General features: G+C 36.9%; 1 protein-coding gene across 2 annotated transcripts; it reads left to right on the forward strand.

Annotated features, from left to right (window-relative positions):
• The first annotated feature begins 6,756 nt into the window (after positions 1-6,756).
• On the forward strand, positions 6,757-11,000 carry LOC149956006 (uncharacterized). Of its 2 annotated transcripts, none has more exons than XM_090164574.1 (4): positions 6,757-7,296; positions 7,354-7,548; positions 8,294-9,109; positions 10,658-11,000. In XM_090164574.1, exons 1-4 carry the CDS (start codon positions 7,068-7,070, stop codon positions 10,933-10,935), a joined length of 1,518 nt encoding a protein of 505 aa, XP_090020700.1. In that variant the 5' UTR covers positions 6,757-7,067; the 3' UTR covers positions 10,936-11,000. The 2 variants fall into 2 exon arrangements, with proteins under 2 accessions (XP_090020700.1, XP_090020701.1); XM_090164575.1 differs by having other exon boundaries at positions 7,354-7,515.
• Positions 11,001-19,531: the final 8,531 nt, after the last annotated feature.

A 19,531-nucleotide genomic window follows, 5' to 3' on the forward strand; every position in this document is an offset into this window, starting at 1 on the left:
ATCGAGTAAACGCAAGGTTCATAATAAAATGCTTATCGCACTATATGGAGTAAACTGTTGCGGGATATTTGACTTCTTGATAATGGCAACATTTAACGCTAATGCCACCGACAAAGCACCTCCAGTTAGAAGCTTTGGACGCAGTGGCGTAATGACAAATTTCGAGCCCCCCGCAGGATATCAAAAGACCCCTTTATAAAAAAAATGTATTTGTTATAAGGTATTAGTAGTGTCGTAGTAAAGGAAATGCAATATATAATATGTCTATTTAAATTAAAAACCGCGAATTTCATTTATTAAAATTTGATATTTTTTTACGATTTCTACCGTCGGATATTGAGTGAGATTGAATTTTAGTATTGTTTAAAGCCTGTCTTTTGTTCGTCCCGTAACCGATTTTTCTCCATTTTTACAAGATTTTCTTGTAAAAATACTTAAAACGAAAGGGCCCCCTAGTTTGTGAAAATGAAAAGCCCCCCCCCCCCCCGTTCTCGGGGTCTGCAGGTCCTTAGTTACGCCACTGTTTGGACGATGCTACGTAAATTATGCGATCGGCAGTATTAGATTAATGTTTTTATTAACCAAATTCACGTATCTTCGTAAGGTTTGTGTATATAGTAAAGGTAAATGATGCTTTCAAGTAAAAATTAGTAGCATTAATTAAATAATTAATAGCTACAGTGGTGTAGCTATAGGGCCGGTGCTAGAACAGGCGAGCGTCTAGGGCCTCGCACTTAGCGACACGTTTTGTGGTCCCCACACCCAAGGGCACTTTTAGGGGTCCCCTTACTTAGCGGCACTTATTGAGGTCCGGCACTTTTTGGGGTTCCCGTACTTTGCGGCACTTATTCGGGCCCCTCATTTATTCCTTCGCAAAACATGTGTGTTGTGAGAAGGGGCCTCGCTCACATGTCGCTGCCTCCCCTCCGACAGGTCTGCTGTGCCTTCGCTGTGCCATTAAATAGTGACCACCATTGCTGGGTAATATTGATACTCTTTGTTAAAATAAAAATAGTGTCGAAAATTGTATTTCATCTCTGACACCAGAATTAATTTGTCTTTGGAATTTGTATTGCATTTTCTTACATATTGGACATGTATTCAGTTATTTTCCTTGAGTCTAGCCCTCTCAAATAATTCGTTATCTACTAAATAAAAAATAAACGGAAGCTATTTTTGACGATCTATTTGTAAACTACGCCAACCCGAAATATCTGATGACAAAATATTTCAGTCTTCTTATTTGAAAAATACATTTATTTCAAATGATTTAATAAAACAGATATTTGACCTTTTTATTTATAAACTTATTTTATTAAAAAATATTTTTCTACATTTATTTAAAATATTTTTCTCTTAATAAATTAATTGTAACCTTATTTATAAATAACAACTGACACGAAAAAAATTTATTCGTTATTCGTCAAATGATTTTTTGCCCATCTCTGGTATATGGCTACCTCTTCTGACCCCTCTTTTCATCTCGGACGCGCGGTGACCGTCCCGCTCTCGCCAATTATTGGCTTATCTCTCCCGCGCTCTTTCGCGTTAGCTGCGCTACAAAATTAACTTGTCGCAAAGGATATAGCGATAAGTGTACAAATAACACGATAACTTGTTAGCGCAGCCATATGCTGGGCAGGTTAAGATTTTCATGTCAACCCGATTTCGCAAGGGCTGAAATCGGAAAAAGAAAGGGCGAGTCTAGATTGTAACATTGTGTGATAATTTTATATTCTTAGTTCTAAAATAAAACATGAAAATATATATATTTTATTATTGTAATTTTACTTATTTTTTAATGTTTTCCGTTTGACTGATATTTCGACGTATGTAAGGATCATTTCCTAAAATTTTTAAATTTAAAAAATATTTTAATGTAAATTTAAACCGTTTTGGACGTTTCACTATTAAATAAAATATCGTATTAAGATATTGAAAGGAACACAATTTGAATAGCAGCTAAATATTATTTAATTAATACAATGGGTTTACTACAATTATTCAATAAAAACATGTGAAAAATTACTGCCATTTGTGAGCCATATAGTCCACCCCGTCCGGATTAGGATACCCATACCTTACACAATTTAAAAAACATTTTGGCATAATTTGCCTCCGATGAAACACAGTGTTCAAATTGTTCCAGGTATCTTGGATCGGTCCACGTTTCGAGGTTGTACAACATTTTACAAAAATGGCCGTACAATGTCCTCCTTGCGCGACTGTTTCTACCACACGGAGGTCTTCCAGGTCCCTTAAGCCAAAAATTTTTTACCATTTTTACCAAATAAAAATAGATTTTTAGTAGAAAACACTTAAATCACTGCTTTTTAAGTAAAAAAATCACAAAAACTTAGGTCACATTTTTATAATTAAATTTCCTAGTCATAAACGTACAACGCATTTTTCAAATTATCCGCTAAAGTTTTTGCGTCTGTTTTTAAAGCCAATAAGCGTTAGGTGGCGCTTTACACGGGTACCACAGGAATACGGAACAACTCCCGGCTGTCTGCTAGCTATAACTCCCGTACATTTTTGGGAAATCAAACTCCGCGTAAGGTGTCTATTTCTTTATTATGTCTATGGCTGCAATACCCATTAGCAAACACGAAATAAAAAACAGTGAAGATTTATTAGACAAATTACAAAAAATAAAATTTAATTCGAATAAACTCATTAGCTTCGACGTAATAAACTTGTTTGGTAGTATTCCGAAAAATTACGTTTTAAAAGTTTTAGAGAAAAACTTAAGGGGAAACACCGAGGGAAACCCATCTCGAAATTTAGCCTTAATGACATATTACATGCGGTTGAATTTTGCTTGGACTCCACGTTTTTTGAATTTGATGGCAATATATTTAAACAAGTCGAGGGGCTACCTATGGGTGGACCCCTCTCCCCACTATTGGCAAATATGTGCATGCAATACTTGGATAAAAAGTTCCTTAATGACCACGAAAACCAAATTTTATTTTGGTATCGTTTTGTAGATGATATACTAACTTCAGTGACTAATAACCCTTTAAACGTACTCGACTCTTTAAATACCTACGATAAATGTATACAGTTCACTTTGGAGGAACAAGATGGCAACACTATAAAAAAATTTAGATAAAAAAATCACCAATACCAATAATGTTCTAAAAACTCAACTATTTCAAAAACCTACCCATTCTGGGAAATTTCTAAATTTTAGATCCTTCCAACCATATAAAATAAAAATAACGTAGCCAATGACATGTACTGCCGAATAAATAAATATAACACTAATAATCCTCTAGACAAAGATCTTATCGACTCCCAATTAAAAATGAGCGGTTACCCAAACCGTCTCATAAAAAACTCGCGATTTAACTCTGATTTACGAACTTGTAAACAATATAAAAATAAAGATAAATGTATGTATTTAAAACTCCCTTTTTTAGGTAAAAATAATAATGCCCTAGAACGTAAACTTAAAAATCTAAATATACATGTAAACTATAAAAAAGGTATTACGTTAAAAAGATTATTTAAAAACCCAACCAAAAATAAAATTAATCGCCATAATAATAAAATTAACCCAGATGGAGTAGTCTACCAAGTCCCTTGTGGTGCGTGCCCGGATAGTTATATTGGAGAGACCATGAGACTTGTTTTAACCCGCCTAAAAGAACACCAACGTGCAATTAATAATTTAGACCCCATAACAGTTTAGCTCACTATTCACACCAAAAACTCTGGCCACATCATAGATTTTAACAATAAACAAATTATCCACACTGAAAACCACACCTTTAAACGAAAAATAGCAGAAAAAAATCCTTATTAAAAAATTTGGTAACATAAACTTAATTAAAGATAACGATATCTCCCCTATATGGGACATCGAAAACAGTAACATCGTCTCTCTAAATATATCTACCGTGTCGACACAATCTTAAATCTTGATGTTGTTCCCCGAAATTTATTTACCGTGAAGAAACATGACGTCATTATACCACATGTATATTGTTAATAAATAGACATTTTCGACGAAAAATTGTTACACTTGACAAAGAGCCTAGTAAGACTCGAAACGTTGTGTCCAACTTTTAATGTATTTAATTTGTAAATAAATTATGTATTGTTTTTATTGATTTTAGTTAATCTTTATTAATTACATATATCTCATGAGTATTCCGTAAGAAATTAATAAAACCCCGTTATAGAGATAAAGTGATGATGAAGTTAAAAAAAACTGTCACTCCTAATATGGCAACAAACATTGTACATAGCAGATTAAAAAAAAATTGGTGAATCTATGTCACTTAGAGAAGATTATTTCGATAAAGGAATACCACTGGGCATGTTTCCATACCTGATTGACATGGTTGTCTTAATGTTATGGTCGACCTTTACGCTTTACCATGAACACGAGCACACACACGAGCAATGGGCGCTTCAATAAAAGATACTCGGTTTCTACTCCCCTCTCCAAACTCATCTGGGAAGGAGCTATTTCCGGTCGGTCGGTTAAACGGTTAGAATGGCTGGCCAAAAAGTCATATTTAAAGGCCGACTACATAAATCTTCGGTTTACTCTGTCTTTCACTGGAAGTAGGCTTACTGCAATACACGTGTGCCATGCAGTCAGCCTACTTCCTTTAAGCCAATTGGAGACGCGTTTTTGCCCTCATGAGAATTTTGCGTCAGATAAGAAACACGTCGGCTCACGTGTATAAGGAACATACTAATGTTAATTTTCGATAATATATTTTCAGGTAAAATATATAATGTTACTAAAACTAAGTATAAGAAGATAATATTATTATTATTATCCTCTAATGGTATAAATAATTAAAATTATATGTAATATTTTTATAATACCAGGCAATTTTAAGAGTTCTCATGGAGGCAGAGTTAATTCATTTAGTATAAAATTATCTTTTGGAAAAAGATGAAAACTCATTCCTTTAGAACTAAACAAGTGTTTCCTTTTAACCAGGTAACTTTTTTGGCATTTTAAGGCTTAGCAAAAAACCGATGATATACGTTCGAGAAAGTTTCCAGCTTTCTAATATTTCAACAAGCACTATATAAATAATAACTTATGAGTCCTGACTGTCGGAAATATTACTTCTTGGCAATTTCTGGGAAGATGTTTTATTTAAGCGCCTACTATATTGCAATTGAATTTTTTCGCGAATCTGATGCGATATTGAAATGTATGATTACTCGTAACAAACAAACCTTTGAAGTTGTTTAAAAATTATTTTATTCTGTCAACACGATCCTTTTTAACTCAAGTTACGGTGAGTTAGCTAATAATTATTTATTTTTAGCCATATAACTTTACAAAATATAGATGGCGCTACCACCTAATTATAAAGATGAATTTCGTACAGTCTTATCAGAACAGGTCCCGCGTAACCATGGCAAGTGAAATCGTAATGGTAATTATAGCAGTATTATTCCCAATTCAATGCCATAGATATAAGAAATGTATACAAAGGTCTAGATAAATTTCGGGTCGTCTAGCAGACACCGAGGAAGGCACGTGACCAAGATCGCGAGTTCTCTTAGCATTGTAGTACTAAGTGCTTGACCTTTCCGCAGGCCGTAGTCTTTAGACACCATCTGTTGGTGACTTTTAGTATAATTTTTAAGCAGGCGACAATGGCTCTAGCGACGATAGCACAAGCTTTCTTACCGATAGATAGCGCCTTATAAGGATAGCCTGCAGAAATTTACACGTTTCTGCTAGCTGTCACCTCCGTATTCACTCCCTTTGAAATATTTTATCTAGACCTTTATAATGTTTCCTATATCTTTGGCTCCTCCGCTTTAATAAAATCAAATAATACTGCAATCTCATTGGTTCTTAAAAATTACGTTTTTCGACGCGATTAACGCTGCTGCGAGGACGCAAAAAATAAGACCTCCTCCTTTTTGAATCCCCCCCCCCCTAGCGTGACGGGGTTAGGGTCTCAACGTGTCCGTCGATAGTCTCGACATATTCATTCTCCCTGAGTATAAACAAGAATGTATTTATTTATACTCAGGGAGAATGAATATGTCGAGATTATTTTTAGCGTTTCTCCAATTCCACCCGTTAGGCCCCCAGGTATGCTCCTCCGCTTTAATAAAATCAATTAATACTGCAATCTTATTGGTTCTTAAACATTACGTTTTTCGACGCGATTAACGCTGCTGCGAGGACGCAAAAAATAAGACCGCCCCCTTTTCCCCTCCCCCCCCTTAGCGTGACGGGGTTAGGGCATAGAAATCTCATAGGTAACTAGAATGCTGCCGTGTAACTGGCAAATGGGCCAAACGCCGTGGCAGACGATAGCCAGATCTCAGCCAATCAGAGCTCAAAGAGTGGTTCTGCCAAGAATTTTATGTCACCAGAGAGAATGACGTCACCTATCTCCCGCTATAGTAGCGGATCCAAGGAGGATTATTATCCTCCTTGGCGGAACCACTCTACGGCCTCTCATTGGCTGAAGGTTCAAGGCGAACTGGCGTCAAGCTCGGCCGTAGGCGGCAGCATTCTAGTTACCTATGAGATTTCTATGGGTTAGGGCCTCAACGTGTCCGTGAGTATAAATAAATACATTCTTGGTATCTCGTATAAAAAAGTACCCAACCCAACTACGTGCTAATAATTAGTAAAAAATTCAAATTTAGCGCCAATTCTCGTTGCGTTGCTAATGTGCGATAAATTTTATGGCAAATCGATAATTTCATCGTCCTAGTACGATAATTTGATTTTCGGGACCTGGCAACGCTGCGAAGTTTTTTTCATTTTCGACTACTAACGGCAATCTCATCATGGATATGTTTTGCTATGGGTGAGTGGACTCTCGAGTGCCCCAATCACTGTCGTTTATTTAATAAAAAAATATCTTCAGGGAAAGAAACTGGCTATAAGCCTCTCAAAGTATATTCATAAAAATGTATGTATGTCAATAATGGCAGTCAGTCAGAAGGCTATAGCATGTCACATTGGTGGGTGACAAAAGAAAGGTATCCAGAGTAAACCAGAGTCCTCAAATTTAGAATCTTAGAAGCACTTTAGTGTTAAAAAACAAATAATTAAGATGGCCAGAGGTTGTACTGTACCACTTTGTAGTAATAACGCGATTAATAGGATTAAACGTCAGGTAAAAGGCGAAGAAAAAATGACAAAGTTATCCTTTCACAATTTACCCAATTGCAAGAAGCTTTTAAAAGCGTGGTTAATCAAGATAAAGCCGGAGAAAACACCTAGCAAGTGGGCACGGGTATGCAGCATCCACTTCAACGAAGATGACTTCTTAGGAGGAAATAGTGAGATTACATAAACCTGAATATAAAATCCATTTGACTTCAATAGTTATTATTTAGATGGGAAAGCTACAAAGAGACGTCTGAAATTCAATGCAATTCCCAGTAAAAATTTGCCATGTATATCTACAGCTGGATCAACTTTAATAAAAAGGAAAAGACAACCAACTTTAATAAAAAGGAAAGGACAACGGGTCCAACATTGTGTAAATCTTTCTAAAGGTTATTTGGAAAATTATCAACTTACCAACGCATGTCCGATTTTGTGTTTTTTATTGTATACTTTAGACGATACTTATGATTTCTGTGTTAAAATTATTTTAAGGAAATGAAAATTCGCTGAGATATTAATTTTGTAAAATTAACGTTTTTAGCGTTACTTTTGCCGAAATTAGGCCCGCTTCATTGTTGTAGGTGAAGTAAGATACGCGATGGGCTTAAAAGAAAAAAATATGCAATAAAAGTTAAGCATTGTGCAATTTGTATTTGCGGAAATGGTTAAACTAGCATAAATAAAATGTTAGAAAAACTTTTTCATGGCCACGCTTCTCTGCAAGATTTGCTTAAACTGCCCACGTGCTTCTGAAAATGTTGGTAAAGCACCTATCTCCGAATACAATATAAGTAAAAAAAAGTAAAGTGGAAAAATTCTAACGAATCACGATGTGCCATCTAGCATCGCAAACTAGAGGTCATATTACCAAGAAAAAGTGGAAAATACTTTGTCCCCACCCAATATTGCACAAAACGGAAAATTTTGTGTACCCCACTATACCACAAATGGAAAAGTAACGCTAGAAAACTTTAATTTTGGTTAATTTTCAAAAATTAATATTTCCTCAAAATAATTTTGACAAAAATCTCAGTATTGTCTGAAGTATCAAAAAAAAAATTAAATAAAAATATCGGACATGCGTTGGTGTGTTGATATTCACCCAGTTATTTTTATTTAATAATAGAGTTGGCAAAATAATAAAATTAATTTTCAAGTTCATTTCAGATCCATCTACTGATCCTTCATCATTAGATAATTTGAATTATCAGTCATTTCCCATTGAATCTCCAAGTGAACCAATTCCAATAAATCCTGGAAATGTGTCTTCACTCTCCAACCAAACTGTGCCTAATCCAGTGCAAAGCCAAGAACTAAATAAAAATCATTTGTCATCAGAAGTAACAAAACATTCCATTGGCATTCAAGTTCAATTTGCATCATCAAGAATTGGACTTTCTAGCAATGGAATGACAACTAATAATTTAGTTTCTCTTACTGGCGTTGGAAAAGAACTATTTGAAAGCCTTTCAATTGAGGTGTTAGGCCATGAAAAAAACAAAGACCTTCCCAATTTTCCTATGCTTGTAAATGATCGTGTATTATTAACACTAATGAAGTTGAAATCAAATTTGACATTTGAAGCTTTAGCTGCATTATTTGTTATTTCAAATCGGTCAATTTCAATATACTTCGAAAGAACACTATGTGCTCTTTCTGAAATTTTAAAGAATTTTAATTTTTGGCCGGATTTAGAAAATATCCAGAGTAGTTTTCCTAAATGTTTTAAAGAGTTTATGGATGCACGGGTCGTGTTAAATTGTACTGAAGCACCCATGACGAAACCTAATGCGTATGGTGAGAAAGTGGCACCCTACAGCCATTACAAAAGGATAAAAACTGTCATTGGAATTTCACCATCTGGTATGATAACACTCGTCAGTGATCCCTGGGGTTTAAAAGTGAGTGACCAGGACGAAACCATTGCTAGCAATGTCGTAAACAAAGGTGAACAATTTGCAGATGGAATTGTGGTTGACAAAGGTATGTATTAAAATCTGGAATATAAAATCATTAACGATTTTTAAGGCAAAATTGCACTACAGCGGCCTCATGTAATTTCGTGTTTTTTTTTGGTGGAGAATGTAGCACTTGACGCGTAGATTACGAAACTAATTTTTTTTGGGGCCGCAAATGATAATTAAATTAATTAACTTAATGTTAAAAATGTACTAATTTTAGGGAATTACCGTGTTTTTGTATTTTTGGGTGGCGGAGAATGTAGCAGTTGACGCGTAGATTACGAAACTAATTTTTTTGGGCCGCAAATGATAATTAAATTAATTAACTTAATGTTAAAAATGTACTAATTTTAGGGAATTACCGTGGTTTTGTATTTTTGGGTGGCGGAGAATGTAGCACTTGACGCGTAGATTACGAAACAATTTTTTTGGGCCGCAAATGATAATTAAATTAATTAACTTAATGTTAAAAGTTAGTAGAGTGGAAACCTAAACAAACAGTAACAAGCCGTGGTGTAGGCGACAACCCGACGAAGATAATTACTTCCAAAACACGTAAAAGACGTTACTAAACTCCCCGTATTGGCGCCTGACGGCGCCGCGCACTCGCTTCGCTCAAGCGCTGGGGGCGCGCAGCGCCTCCCCAACCCCATACTAAAAAAAGCGATGGGCCATCTATAACGCGACCTAGAGGACAGTACCAAGCCTTACGCATCAAATATATACTTTTAATCTCAACCAGAAACAAAGTGGCCCAATAATAGAAAACACCGAGAAAATGAACAAAAACTGTAAAAGATTTGATAAAGTACGGGAATATCACTTTGTGGCCCAAAAATACAAAACGCCGAGAAAATGAACAAAAACTGTAACTGATTTTATACAAAAAGGGAATATCACGTGGAATTCATTAGGACACCGAAACTGTGTTCCTGGCGAACACACGACGGAAATAAGTACAACAAAACACGTGCAAATGCCCAAAAATTAGAAATTTAAAATTACATTAAAAAATTAAATGATCATTTGCGGCCAAAATAAAAATTACCCTCGGCATCTACGTGACAAGGTCTATCAGGCGCAACCAAAATTAATATAAAATTCAATGAAAATGAGAAATTTTTAAAATTAAAAAAATTAAGTTAAACAATTAAATAATCATTTGCGGCCAAAATAAAAATTACCCTCGACATCTACGTGACAATGTCTATCAGGCGCAACCAAAATTAATATAAAATTCAATGAAAATGAGAAATTTTTAAATTAAAAAAATTAAATTAAACAATTAAATACTCATTTGCGGCCAAAATAAAAAATACCCTCGGCATCTACGTGACAAGGTCTATCAGGCGCAACCAAAATTAATATTAAATTCAATGAAAATGAGAAATTTTTAAAATTAAAAAAATTAAGTTAAACAATTAAATAATCATTTGCGGCCAAAATAAAAAATACCCTCGACATCTACGTGACAAGGTCTATCAGGCGCAACCAAAATTAATATCAAATTCGATGAGGCCGCTGTACTACACTTCACCCATTTTTAACAATATCAACTGCACTGTTATAGGGTTTATTATTGAAGACGAATGTTCTGCAAATGGAATCTTTTTGCATATCCCACCCTGTTTGAGGAAGAAAACTGAACTTAGTAAAGAAGACAGTGTTAAAATAATACCTTCCCGTGTGCAGGTAGAGAGAACTATACAAATAGTTAAGTCATATAAAATTTTAAATGATAAATTCGACCTTGATTTAATTCCTTACTGTGATGAGATTGTCACTGTTATATGTGGCTTAGTAAATTTGCTAAAACCCATTCTGACAGATGACAAATTTAAAGATTAAATATTAATTAACGTACCACTAACTGCTGAAAAAAAGCCCACAGCCTTTTGTTCCAATTTTAAAATAAATTTTCTAAAGAAAAATTTGTTGTAACGTTTACAATTTTTGTGTCAGTAGAATATGTAATTTCTTATTATGTAGGTGCCAAAGCGCTGTGCCACCTAGTGGGGAAACTAGCTTCCATTAGGAAATATTTAATCACAACTGACAGCATTTGATAGCGCTACATCACTTAAATCCATAGTTAGGGTGGCTAATTCTCAAATACCATGCGTCAGGAAAGCAAAGAATGCTGTGGGTCATTGGAAAACAACCACCTACCCCCCATCAGGTGGTTGTCATACTTCTGCCACTGGTGTCAGGCCCTAGGCATGTCTAGCAGGGATGAGAGTACTAAATTGTTCCATACACTCTGTTGAGAATGGGCTGACTAGTAAGAGTGAATGTTACTAAAAAAAAATGATTTGTTTAATCAAATTTGAAATTTTATTGTCATAGGTATATTTTCAGCCATATTTAGAATGATTTTTTTTGTAAGCCTCAAGTAGAAAGTGAAACTTTTATTAATATCAGCTAGAACACCACCAAATTTAATTTATCATAGTAAAATATCGTTATTTCAGCGCACCTTTTCAAAAAGTATTTGGAAATTGATTGTGTAAGATAGCTCAAAACTACCCAAAGTATTGAGCTATTTTATAAAATAAATTCCATATTTTAACTTACAGGTTGGAATTCCGTTGAAAAAAATCCTTTTGTTTTAGCTGACTAATTGAGGGGCAATGAAGTCAGACCTTGGCTTTTTTATCATTGGATGGGTTATTTAGCAGATTAGCAAATAACATAAAAAGGAATATTTTTCTGGAAGGGTAGTGTCATTCCACATCATTCCTCAAATCTAAATATGTTTTTATGTTTATAACCACATTGGCGTTAATCGTGTAAATAGTGTTAATCAGTCCCTGGACACCACACCCAAGAAAAGTGTCTCTAGCTTTTTAACCCACTAAATCACTATTTGAAAACAATTTCATTGACTGCCCATATTCTCGGAGCTTATATGGCTGGACTGAAGACAACAACTTCCTTAATGATGGGGTAGGCACCATGGGCTCTAGCCAGTGAAAATCCTATTGTATTATATGCCTGTCTTTAAGATTGTGCTCTCCTTGTATGGTAGTAAATATCTAAAGCCTACTTCCCAATTTGAAAGATATAACGTAGATGACTTTCCAAACTAATAACTTGTGGGCATAATGCTCTCAATTTCCCTGGAAAAATATCACTCAGCACCTAATTAGTGCTTTGTAAAATAACTTTTCCAGACAAAATATACCTCAAGGTTGAAATGCTCTTTAGAAAAATGAATTTCTGCATTTCATAACCAAACCAGCAAATTGAAGGCTATTTTAATTTATTTAACTTATTTTAATTGTATTCCCATCATTAGCAGATATACAAAAGCCCCTTACTTTTTACTAACATATCTGCATCAATTATAAACCGTAAAAGAACTTGGTAATAAGAATTAGGTTTCAAAATGATACAAAAAAATTACACAATGGCATTTGAAAAATCTGGATAAAAATAGTATTTCCTTCACTTCCATACTTCGTGATGGTAAATCTGACTAATCATAATTGTCATTTTTCCAACCCCTTCTCATGCGAGAATTTAATGAAAAATTTCATGACAACCAAACAAAGTTAAAATAAAATTAAACACAGTCTAGATATTAAAAACATAATTGGGCTTAATTTTTCTAAATTATTTTTTTGCTGTAGTTTACAACCATGAGCCTTGTACAGGGACATTTTGATGCCATTTAATTTCCTTAAAGTAAAAACCATTACTAGCATAATTCCTTTTATTGGTAAATATAGGTATAACCATTATTAAAAACCCACGTCGTGGGGTGCTAGTACGTGATATCCTTACTGTCATAATGTTCAAAAATTAATTAGTCATAGATGTAACTATTGTTTATTATTATTATTAGAAAGAGTTGAGGGATTTTTTAACAATAGGTACTTTTGTTTTTATTGTGCTCTTTTTGTTTTTTTGGTTTTTTATTTGTCAAGGATTACAGTAATGCAAAAAGTTTTAACCGCAAGTTATTATTTAAAAAGATATGATCAATGTAAAAATGCTACTTGCTAGCAATTTTTACAACGAAAAATACGACATATTTCGAGATTTCTGTATGTGTTGGATGAGGTAGGACTGATGACGTGGACGATTCTTTAAATTACTAGATTTGAATACATTTTGGATAAAGTAGGACTGATGACGAAAAAGAAAAAGGCTGAAATGCAAAACAGTACTAACTTTTAAGGGTTGGGAATTTTTCCCGCATTTTAGCCGTTTTTTAACCATACTATGTCATATCATATGTCGTCTGTGTGATGTTGACTTATACAACGTCGAATGTATTCTAAGTATTGGCGCCTGACGGCGCCGCGCACTCACTTCGCTCGAGCGCTGAGGGCGCGCGGCGCCTCCCCAACCCCATACTAAAAAAAGCTATGGGCCATCTATAACGCAACCTAGAGGACAGCACCAAGCCTGACGCATCAAGTATCGTCAACCCGATATTAATCCAACCTAATAATATAAATAACCTAACCTATTATCCCCGCCAAAACCCCTAAAATGCATTGAAATACGGCGAAAATACCTGAAATAAAAAAGTAAGTTAGTATGTTTTGCATTTCCACATTTTCTTTTTCGTCATCAGCGCCACGTTATCCACAACGCATTAAAATCTAGGAATTTAAAGAATCGTCCTAGGGAAAATTCACTGCAAAAGGCCAATGTTTAAAAATGCATATCTTTGTTAATATTCATTTTCGCCAAAAAAAAATGAAAATTAAAGTAATCCCCATCTTGCCCTCTATCCAAAAAAATCGGGTGGGGGCAGCTATTCTACACTTAACCCAAAATTGCTGGCAAATAACAATTTTATATTTATCATATCTTTCTAAATAATAAATTGCGGTTAAAACTTTTCGCATTACTGTAATCCTTGACAAATAATAAACAAAAAACAATAACAAAACCAAAAAAGCCGTAAACACATTTTCGGTTTGCACACGTTTTAAAAATTTAGTAATATCTTGTCGTTAAATCTAATTCGTCATCAGTCCTACCTCATCCAACACGTACAAAAATCTCGAAATATGTCGTATTTTCCTAGGTAAAAATTGCTGGCAAGTAACAATTTTAAATTTATCATAACTTTCTAAATAATAAATTGCGGTTAAAACTTTTTGCATTATTGTAATCCTTGACAAATAATACATCTAAAAAAATAAACAAAACCAAAAAAAAAACAAAAGTACCTATTGTTAAAAATAGCCAGAGTGGAGGTGGTTGGGTTAGACCCAACCTAGCACTTCGACCAGAGGTCCATTGTGCAGCCCCAGCCATTTAAACATGGAAAAGCCCAGTCTCTGAAACGAAGCGCAAGATTTGCTTCGCTGGGATGTTGGAAAGATTGCTCGTTTCCAGCCTATGCATACTAAGGTACTCAAACCTTTGAGCCGCATAAGAGTCACAGACACAAAGGACATGAGAGGAAGTTTCCTCCTCTGCAAGGCATGCCCTGCACATAGGACTCTCACTGATACCAATCAGATGCAGATGTCTATTAAGCTGGCAGTGACCTAAAAGTAGGCCCGTAACCACCCTTATACTATTCTTAGAAGGCCCAGGAATAAACTCCTTGGCCTGCCTCTGACCATCTGTCTCAAGCCAAAGCCTGGCCCAGGAATAAACTCCTTGGCCTGCCTCTGACCATCTGTCTCAAGCCAAAGCCTGACCTGCCTCTCAGCCATAGCTGCGAACCAGGCCATTAGGTATTGGAATATCAGGCTCAGCATCCTCCTTGGCCAGAGTGTCGGCCATCTCATTACCTTGATGCCCCTTATGACCAGGCACCCAATATAGTTGAACCCTATTATGGGTGCCCAGTTCCGTAAGGAGATCCAGACAGCTAAAAACGAGCTTAGAAGTAATTCTAAACTGATTAAGAGCCTTAAGGGCAGCCTGACTGTCTGAGAGAATCTGAATAGTCTTGCCCCGATACTTCTTCTTAAGACAAAAGTCTACACAGAAGCAGATAACTGAAATCTCAGCCTGAAAAACAGTAGCAAAAATGATAAGGCTCTCAGAGAAGCCAAACTCCTTAGTCTGACAATAAACTCCAGCACCCACCCCTGAGTGAGTCTTGGAGCCATCTGTGAACCTAACAATTTCTCCCTTGGTTCCAAAGACTGTGTCGCCAGACCAGTCTAGACGACTTGGAAAGTAGACCCTAAACTGCTTTTCAAAGTGTACCTTTGCAGCCATGTTGTCAGAGCCCATCAATAAGATAAGTAAGTGACCAGAATATTGCCGAAACAATTTGGTGTGGCTGCACTCCCAATTAGCTGCTGCAGACCTCCACCACGGCCAACTTCGATCGCGCTTTAGCGGCCCTGTCAATCGCCTGAATTAACGGTGTATATATTTTCCCACCAGGCTTTCGCTACGACCAAAATTTAACGTTAGTCAGGTATGAAAAATCCACAAAAAACAATTATTTTTTAATAAATTTTAAAAAACATTGAATTTAACCGAATGTAGGTTAATATTTAACTAATAGTATAATTTTTTTTCATGATTCAAATTTTTTAAGGGTGTTTATAAATTATAAAAGAGTTAAACAGAAACCAAGAACATCCTCTACATGCTGCCAGGAACATAGTGTTATTGTTTAATACTTGAAACACATGTAAATAAATGAAACAAAAAGTGAAAAGAAGATTAACTGTAACTTCAGGGTAAATATATTATTTTAACATTTTTTATTAAATAATATTAAGTTAAAAGCGCAATAAATTATAATTTTAGGTTTCAACAAGTTTTAAGCTTTCATCTTTTTAAACCTAGAATAATATTGTATATTTAGAAAGGGCCGGTTTGTAAATTTATCTGACTCAAAATTTTTTCCATAATAAAGGTACAAACCTGAACAGTAATCATCCTCCTTGAAATGCAAGCTGAAGACCATCTATCTTTTACCTATTTAGTTCCAAAGATGTACCTAAGCATCTTTTATCTTTAATTATATTAGTTTAAATATTCTTACTCTTAAAACTAATTAGATTTACAGAAAATACTACCTAAGAACGGTTATAAACTCGTGAATTTGCTATATATATACTATCATAAGTTAATGATACCTCTAAGTACACAAATGGCTATGCTGCCTATGGCGTAAATGCTTGTCCAAATCGACCTATGTCTCTCCGTACTGCGTATCAAAGTAGCCTTAACATACACTTGGAACTGCCGAAGCTGACGTTTCTTTAATCCTGTTTGGTGCAAGGCTAGCTTGAACTTCCCCAAAAGAGGTAAATTTCGATATTCCCTTAGAAAATTCGTTCCCCCCCGCAGAGGCAGAAAAACGTTTTTTTGCTATTGGTTTATTTCTCTCATGTGACGGAAATTATAACGAACGAACTCTCTCCCTCTCCCTCTCCACCCCGCTAAGGCACGCCCACTAAGGTACGACTAGTAAAAGTAGCCCCTCCCAATATAGTTTCATTCTCGACCGCAGAGCGGCGCTGGGTTAGAGATATTTTTCAAATCTTTCATTTTCGCGGGAATCGGAGGGACAAGATTTGACATCACATTTTCTGGACCAAGATTCCTCATTAAAAGGGCTTATTTGTGTACTTAGAGGTATCATTAACTTATGATACTATTAATAAAGATTTGTTATTATTAAAGATTTATAAATTTTAAGAGAGACATTATTTACGCGTCAAAACGCTCTAAGCACCTCTACATCCTTCAAAACTATGTATTCTAATATGGCGCCTTCACGTAAAAAACGCGTCTCTTTTTCTTCATTTAATATTTATAAGGTAATATTTTTTTTAAATTATGAATTATGAAAACCGAAGAAAAAACATTTCTCCGCGATTTCGCTTTTATCCCCCGCCTTTAGTGATAGTAGGTTTTTTGTCGTATGTAGCGCCCCTATCGGGATTATTCATACGCAAATTAACATTAGATGCGAGGCGATTGACGGGGCCGCTAAAGCGCGGTATGCGTGATCGAAGTTGGCCGTGCCTTCACCAACCATTATGTAGTAGGCGATAGGCACCCATAAATTTAATTGCAACTCCCTCTATATAAAGATGGAGTGGAAGAATATTCAGGAGCACCTCCAGAGAAGCACGTGGAGCAGTTCTCATAGCTCCTGTAATGCTGACACAGGCCAGCCTTTGCACAGTGCGTAGTTCAGCCTGAACTGACTTAAGCACTACCCTCGGCCACCAAACCACTGCTGCATACGTCAGCATAGGCCTGATTATCATTGTATAGATCCAATACACAACCTTTGGGCTGAGACCCCAAGACTTGCTTATGGTACCCCTTACTCTCCAGAGTAACATTTTTGCCTTCGTGATACTGAGATCAAGATGTGGCTTCCATGTTAGTTTATTGTCGAGAATAACACCGAGGTATTTTACCTCAGTTGATTTGACCAAGATGGTCCCAAAGAAAGAAATATCATTAAACAAGTCATGTACCTTCCTTCGAGTGAAAGGAATCAGGTTCGTCTTGTCAGGATTGACGGTGAGCCCAACATCCCTACACCAGAATTCCACAGAGATGAGAGCTTTTCTCATCATAGCCGAAATGGTTCCTGGGAACTTCCCAGTAATAATCATTGCGCCATCGTCAGCATAACCAAAGCCCCGACAGACATCCCTGTTTAGCCTCACCAAGAGTTCGTCCACAACCAGGCACCACAGCAGGGGTTGCGATTCGCCAAGCAAGGAGGCATAACTATTGTTTAATAAGTGACCCATGTTTTAGGCTTATTTGCCCTTCCATAAACTGCAACCTTGTACCTCTTCGTGGTGGAAGTCAACCCTTCATGCTGGCCAACTAAGGCTCTGCTTCTTCCTTCAGCCAAGGTGTAAGGTATCGTTCTGAGGGCTGAGTGGTTCTGGGGAAGCGAAAATACGGTATCGTGAACGATCCCCTCGGGGCACCAGGCGACACCCCGTTGTATTTTAGCCTCCCGCCAGGACAGAGGATTAAGGGCGGTGACCTTTTACTTTCCTCTTTTCTCGTGGGATCTTTTATGAATTCCAAAAAAAAACAAAACAACAAAAAAACCATCGGGCACGGGTCTGTCTTTAACAGCACCCGGCTCTAGCCAGGGTAAGGGTGTATCTCAGGATACTACCCTCCCTTCAACAAGTTCAGGTCGTGGGTCTGTCTTGGAAGAAACCAAGCCCATGTTGCTAGGGTCTGCCTCCGGCAGTACCGAGCATCAGAAGCGAGGGTCTACCAAAGACAGCACCCCGATGGAGGGAAGCAAGGTAAGTGCTTCCAAGGCTCGTACTCGCAAGAGGAACAAGCGTCGTAAGACACTCAGGAAGTTGGCAGAAGACTCTGCAAAGGGTAACTCCTCTTCACACAAGAGAACAAGGGAGTCGGACCACGACTCTCAAAGCTCTCAACAACAGGCTGCCACAGACTTTCAGTGAAGCTGTAGGTTCGATGCGGATGGCCATCATAAAAGATGGTTTCCCTCGAATTGCTTAACCGGAGAAGAAATGGGAACCATCCAGCGTGGAGTTCTGGAAATGATAGATGGGATACCCTCGGGTAACCCTCTTCCTCGATTCTGGCAATTCCAGCTGAAAGGAGGTGCCCTGGTTTACCTGTGCAAGGATGACTTCACAGGTAACTGGTTAAGTCAGGAGTATGACCGCAACGAACAGGTTCTCCAGGGAACAAGGCTTTTGGTAACAATTGAGTGACCTGCCGAAACCTTGTAAGGTCGCTCTCCGAATACGGTCTGGACGAAGGACCCTAAAGTTCTACTCATGCGTCTTCAAACCTTCAACGGTGCGCTGAACACCAGCTGTTGGAAGGTGCTGGGAAAAACTGAGGAACCGGCTGCCATCCATTGGATTGTTCTAATGGATAGTTAGTCGGTCAACGCCATGAAAGCGGCAGGATTTACTGCTCAGACAGGTTTGGATAGGGGTATCTTTATCTGCTGTAGAGGGTGTGGTTAATCCTAAACCTGTTAATGAATCTGAGTCTAATGACTCGATCAATACAGGACTATAGGATACGCTGACAGAGGACATCAAAATCCTCAGTGTCTCGGACGGTGAATAGGTCCAAGGCATGGTGGCTCAACCAGATGGAGCAATAGTGGGGGAGATTGGTGGATCTAGTCTAACCACGGGGGGGGGGGGGGGCGTTGTTGCCTCCAATCTAGGCCCGTCGCCATGAGCATTAAGGTGGTGCAGATAGATCTTCATCACTGCAAGGCAGCCTCCGCTGTACTTTGTCGTAGGCTTGCTGAGGAGCAAATTGATGTTGCTCTTATTCAGGAGCCTTGGATTACCAAGGGTAAAATCCTTGGTCTTAATAGCACAGGTAATGTCTATTAAGACTATAATTCCGTTTCACCTAGAGCTTGTGTAATGGTACGCAAGGACATTCATGCCCTTCTGCTCTCAATCTATCTAGGAACACTTCCGTGGTTAAAATCATTTCCCCTACCGCTGATGGT

The sequence above is a fragment of the Leiobunum rupestre genome, chromosome 2 (genome assembly GCF_980474605.1).
Source record: "Leiobunum rupestre chromosome 2, qqLeiRupe1.1.hap1, whole genome shotgun sequence".
In the NCBI taxonomy this organism is placed as follows: domain Eukaryota; kingdom Metazoa; phylum Arthropoda; class Arachnida; order Opiliones; family Sclerosomatidae; genus Leiobunum; species Leiobunum rupestre.